The following is a 4,375-nucleotide window of genomic DNA, read 5'->3' as shown; positions in this document are numbered from 1 at the left end:
TTCTCACACACTCAAATCGATCAAATCAACCGCCTCCAATCAGATCTCAACCAATCCGCCGCAGAAATGGTCGTTGCGCTAGGTCCGGGGAAGTTCTACGGCAGCAGCCTGCCGCGCCCGCGCTTCTACTCCGACGTCAAGCTCAGCTCCGAGCGGGTCGATCCGCCGCCGTCCGTCACCGATCCGCTCATGTCGTGGGCGCAGGAGGCCCACTGGTCCATGGGCGGCCTCAGCGCCAAGCGCCGCCGCCTCCAGGGGCGGATCGAGGGCAGCGTCGAGAAGCTCCGCGCGCAGAAGGAGCAGATCTTCAATCGCACTCCGATCCCGAACAAATCCGCCGCGGAAGACCGGATCCGCGCCGAGACCGGCGGATCCCCCTCCCCGCCGCGCGCTCCCGTCGCGATCAAGCGGCGGCGCGTCGTCGGATTGATGGATGAGGACGAGGAGGCGGTGGAGGAGGAGGAAGTTGTGGCGGTGAGGAAGGGTCCGGTGAGGAAATTGGGGGATGATTTTGAGAGAGTGGCGAGGGAGAGCGGAATGGCGAGCGAAATCGGGGGCGGCGGTGAAGGGAAGAAGGTGGAGAAGAGGAAATTGGTGAAGGGAGGGAGGAGGATTGGGGGTGCGGTGGTGGCTGCGGCCGCCGGAATCAGAAGCTCGCCGCGGTTGTCGAAGATGCGTTGATTGGGTTTGGGGCGAAGGTGTTTGATGATTTGTCTCGGTGGAATTAGGATTAGATTTTTTTTTTTTTTATTTCTTATTTAATAAATTTCAGTGTTTAGATCTGCAATTAGTGTCTGTAATCTAACTTGCTCTTTGTTTCTGGATTAAGAAATGAAAAATATATAACTATTTTAGTTGTAATTTGATGAAATTTATTTTTACTATGGATATTTGCTTGATAAAATTGAATATTTGTTTGGAACAGAATTTGGTTTTTAAATCTTAAGAAATTTAATGGTGATTTACCGTAATTATCAAGAAATTTAATTTAATTTACACCTAAATTATTATAGGACCGTTAATTTATTAGATTTTTTTATTTTTACTATGGATATTTGCTTGATAAAATTGAATATTTGTTTGAAACAGCTATGTAATTTGGCTTTTCAATATCAAGAAATTTAATGGTGATTTATCGTAATTATCAAGAAATTTAATTTAATTTTACACCTAATTATTATAGGACCGTTAATTTATTAGATTTCAAATATTCGTTTTAAATAGAGGTTAAATAGTTAAATGGTTATTAAAAGAGATGGGCCCAAAAACTCTAATCCATTGGATCTGGACCTAATAGTGAATTGTGTGGGTCTAAGTTTTGGACTTTTCACCTAAAATATATTTTGGATTTAAGTAATTTTATATTTAAATAAATACTTAAGTCTTTTACTATATGATGATAAATATAGACATAGATAAAATATGGATGTCAAATATGGATGTCAAATACGGGTTCATCCTGCAATTTTGTAAATCGGTCAGAAAAATTATGAACTTTGAATTAGGTATCAATTATTTTACACAAACTATGTAGAATTTCAATCAATAATGTCGATGAGATACCCAATATAATTTCACAAAAAATATATCATGTGATAACTGAGAACAAATCCATTACTTTTCTGACTAATTAACAAGTTGTTGAACGAACTAGAATTTGACTAAATTTCATATATTTTTTTACAATTTGTCTAATTAAAGTGGAAATTATTATTTTTAACATATAGAAAATTGGAAAACGGCCGATTTATATATTTTGCTAAAAATATGCAGGTTGGGCATGTGATTATATTTATATTCAACTTCAGACACCTTTATGCAGTTGAGCATGTGATCATATGATAAATATTTGAAGTAATTTATTTCATCAAAATTTACTAATAAGCCCACCATTCATTAATTAAACAACGAAAATTTATATCTGCACTAAATTTCATGATTTTTATGACCATTTATCCAATTTTATTCATAGTAGTTTCAAAATTAAAAAAAAATAGCTAATTAGTTAACTAGTTCTTTAATGTAATGATGGTTAATTTGTTTTGATTGGTGCAATGAAATAGAATGCCCCCACTTGACTATGAGTAAAAAGTGTTTTTACATGAAATTAATCACATTATGTTTAGGACCTCTAACCGAATAAATTATTTAGAATGGCAAAGGATAAAAGAATATAAATTAGTTCGAATGTCCCCACTAAAGAATAGTCTGCCTAATTAATGATTAATCAAACAATTGCGGAATTATCGTGCATTGGTGTAACAATTAAATAATTACAGTATATTTTTTGTTGACCACATTATTGATTTGTGGAATGGTGTAAAATTTGATGACACATTCAAGCTGAGAATATGAATTGCCCATTAATTACTTTCATGAATTAAATCAAATCAAATCAAATCAGATCAGATTAGATTATAAATAAACCAGCTAGATTAGAAATCTGATTAGCAAAGTAGTTGAGAAAAAATCTTAAACATTTATATAGTAATAATAGCATAAAAATAGGTTACCTAAATGTTTGACTGAATATAACTATACGATTTTAGACTGTGTTTTTTGTTGAATTTTTTAAATAAAAGAAGCTAATTTATTGTTTAAATAAATCAGTGTATCTATTGTAAAAATTCAAGTGAGTTGCTTTTCTCAATATTTAATTTTGCAAAAAGCCTTCATATATATCCAACACAACCACCATTTATAAACACTATTTTCGAATAAATTCAAAAAAAAAAAAAAAAAAAAAACTGAGCAATCATAATCTCAATAATTCTCCTTTAACCAGCAAATGCCAGTTCAGAAAATGTTGTTGGCTAGTCTTGTGCATCAGAAGATGACAATTTTATTTTGTTACTACTATATTTCTATTTCTATCCACTTTGTGATGAATAATAGATGTAGCTTATCAATGTTCTACATATTATTCTTTTGTCACAATTCTCAAATATAGATACATGAATCTTTTCTCAACAATAAAATATTATTGTTATTCTAAAAAAATACTTTTGTATAATCAATGATGAAATAAATAAATCAAGAAATATAAGGGGATCAACAATGGTACCTTGGGTGGGCACATTACTTTTGTTTGATAGTAGCTATGAATGATGTATAGACAATAGTAGAGAAATAAAAAACTAAATAATAATAATAATAATAATAGGAATAAAATCACATTTAATTCTTTTTTTCATTGTACAACCTATTAGTTGTCATTTTCATTCTTCTCTTCTTATCTTTTTAGTTTTTTTCCTAGCTCGTCCTCAGCCTCTGAATCAGATGGTTTATACTCAACACCGTCCTTAATGGCAACGATTTCAACTGATTTTAACAATTAAAAATATACGAAAACACATGGTATAGGCTTAAGCCCCTTGTCGTTTTTTATGTCCGACACTGAATGAAACTATAAGACAATCTTTAGTCGTCCTTCAGTTGGCCCTACTTACTTTTTCTCGTCCTTTACTCATCTTTTAATATCCACAATACAAACTTTATTCGTCCATTTACACAAAACACACACGTGCCATCTCGATGGCTTTCCCTCATGCCCTAATATCATTTCACAATAGAAATCAAGTATGCTTGAAGAACACACAGTCAGTCTCACTCACTCACTTCATCACCAAACATGTGATGATGGAGATTTTCATCAACTTGAAAAAATTGGTTAGAAACAAAGCAAAGATCCAAACAAATAAAGATGACAAAAAGGAAGAAAATGTTGGGTGATGAAAATGAATTAATTTAGTTTACTACCTAATTTAGTGCCACTGCACATGGGCAGAAGACTCAACCAAATTTTTTATCATGTCCTAATTTGACACTGCACCAAAATCTATGCACAAAAGTCTCACAAAGTCACCATGACATGAGACAGAGGCATCTTTTCAAGGTGAATCCCACAAGTTTAGTATTCAAAAAGCTCAAAAAATAATCATTAAAGTAAGAAATATAATAAAATAATCCTTTGGAGAAAACATAGACACATTTCCTACTATGAATGGATTTGTAAATTGTAATATAGTTTGCAAAATGGAGAAATGAAAGGCCAGTTTAAATTTGCAACTTAAGACTTTGAAATTCTGCCAATATCTTCTAAATAAACATGTTATATTTAATTCTTTTTAAATATTACTATGATTAACAAGTTATTATTACATAAAAGCGAGAATGATATAAATTATTACAAAAATATATTTTCAATTCAAATATAGGAAATACAGAAAATAAAGAGAGAATAAAATAAGGTAAATATAAAATAAAAAAATATAAAAAATGGAGAAATGGCCTTAAAAAAAATTGAATGATGAGTGTTATAGTGATTATTAAATCACAATAAAAGTCTGAAATTATGAGCCCAGATCTAATCTGG

General features: G+C 32.6%; 1 protein-coding gene across 1 annotated transcript; it reads left to right on the top strand.

The window, feature by feature from the left end:
• LOC125195599 (uncharacterized) lies at positions 1-861 on the top strand. The gene has a single exon (XM_048093733.2). It carries the CDS (start codon positions 67-69, stop codon positions 679-681), a length of 615 nt encoding a protein of 204 aa, XP_047949690.1. The 5' UTR covers positions 1-66; the 3' UTR covers positions 682-861.
• The last annotated feature ends 3,514 nt before the right edge of the window (positions 862-4,375 follow it).

The sequence above is a fragment of the Salvia hispanica genome, chromosome 4 (genome assembly GCF_029641045.1).
Source record: "Salvia hispanica isolate PSC_SH4W2 chromosome 4, Shi_PSC_v1, whole genome shotgun sequence".
Classification (NCBI taxonomy): domain Eukaryota; kingdom Viridiplantae; phylum Streptophyta; class Magnoliopsida; order Lamiales; family Lamiaceae; genus Salvia; species Salvia hispanica.
Note: the sequence above shows the minus strand (reverse complement) of the source record. Positions and strands in the feature narration are given on the sequence as shown.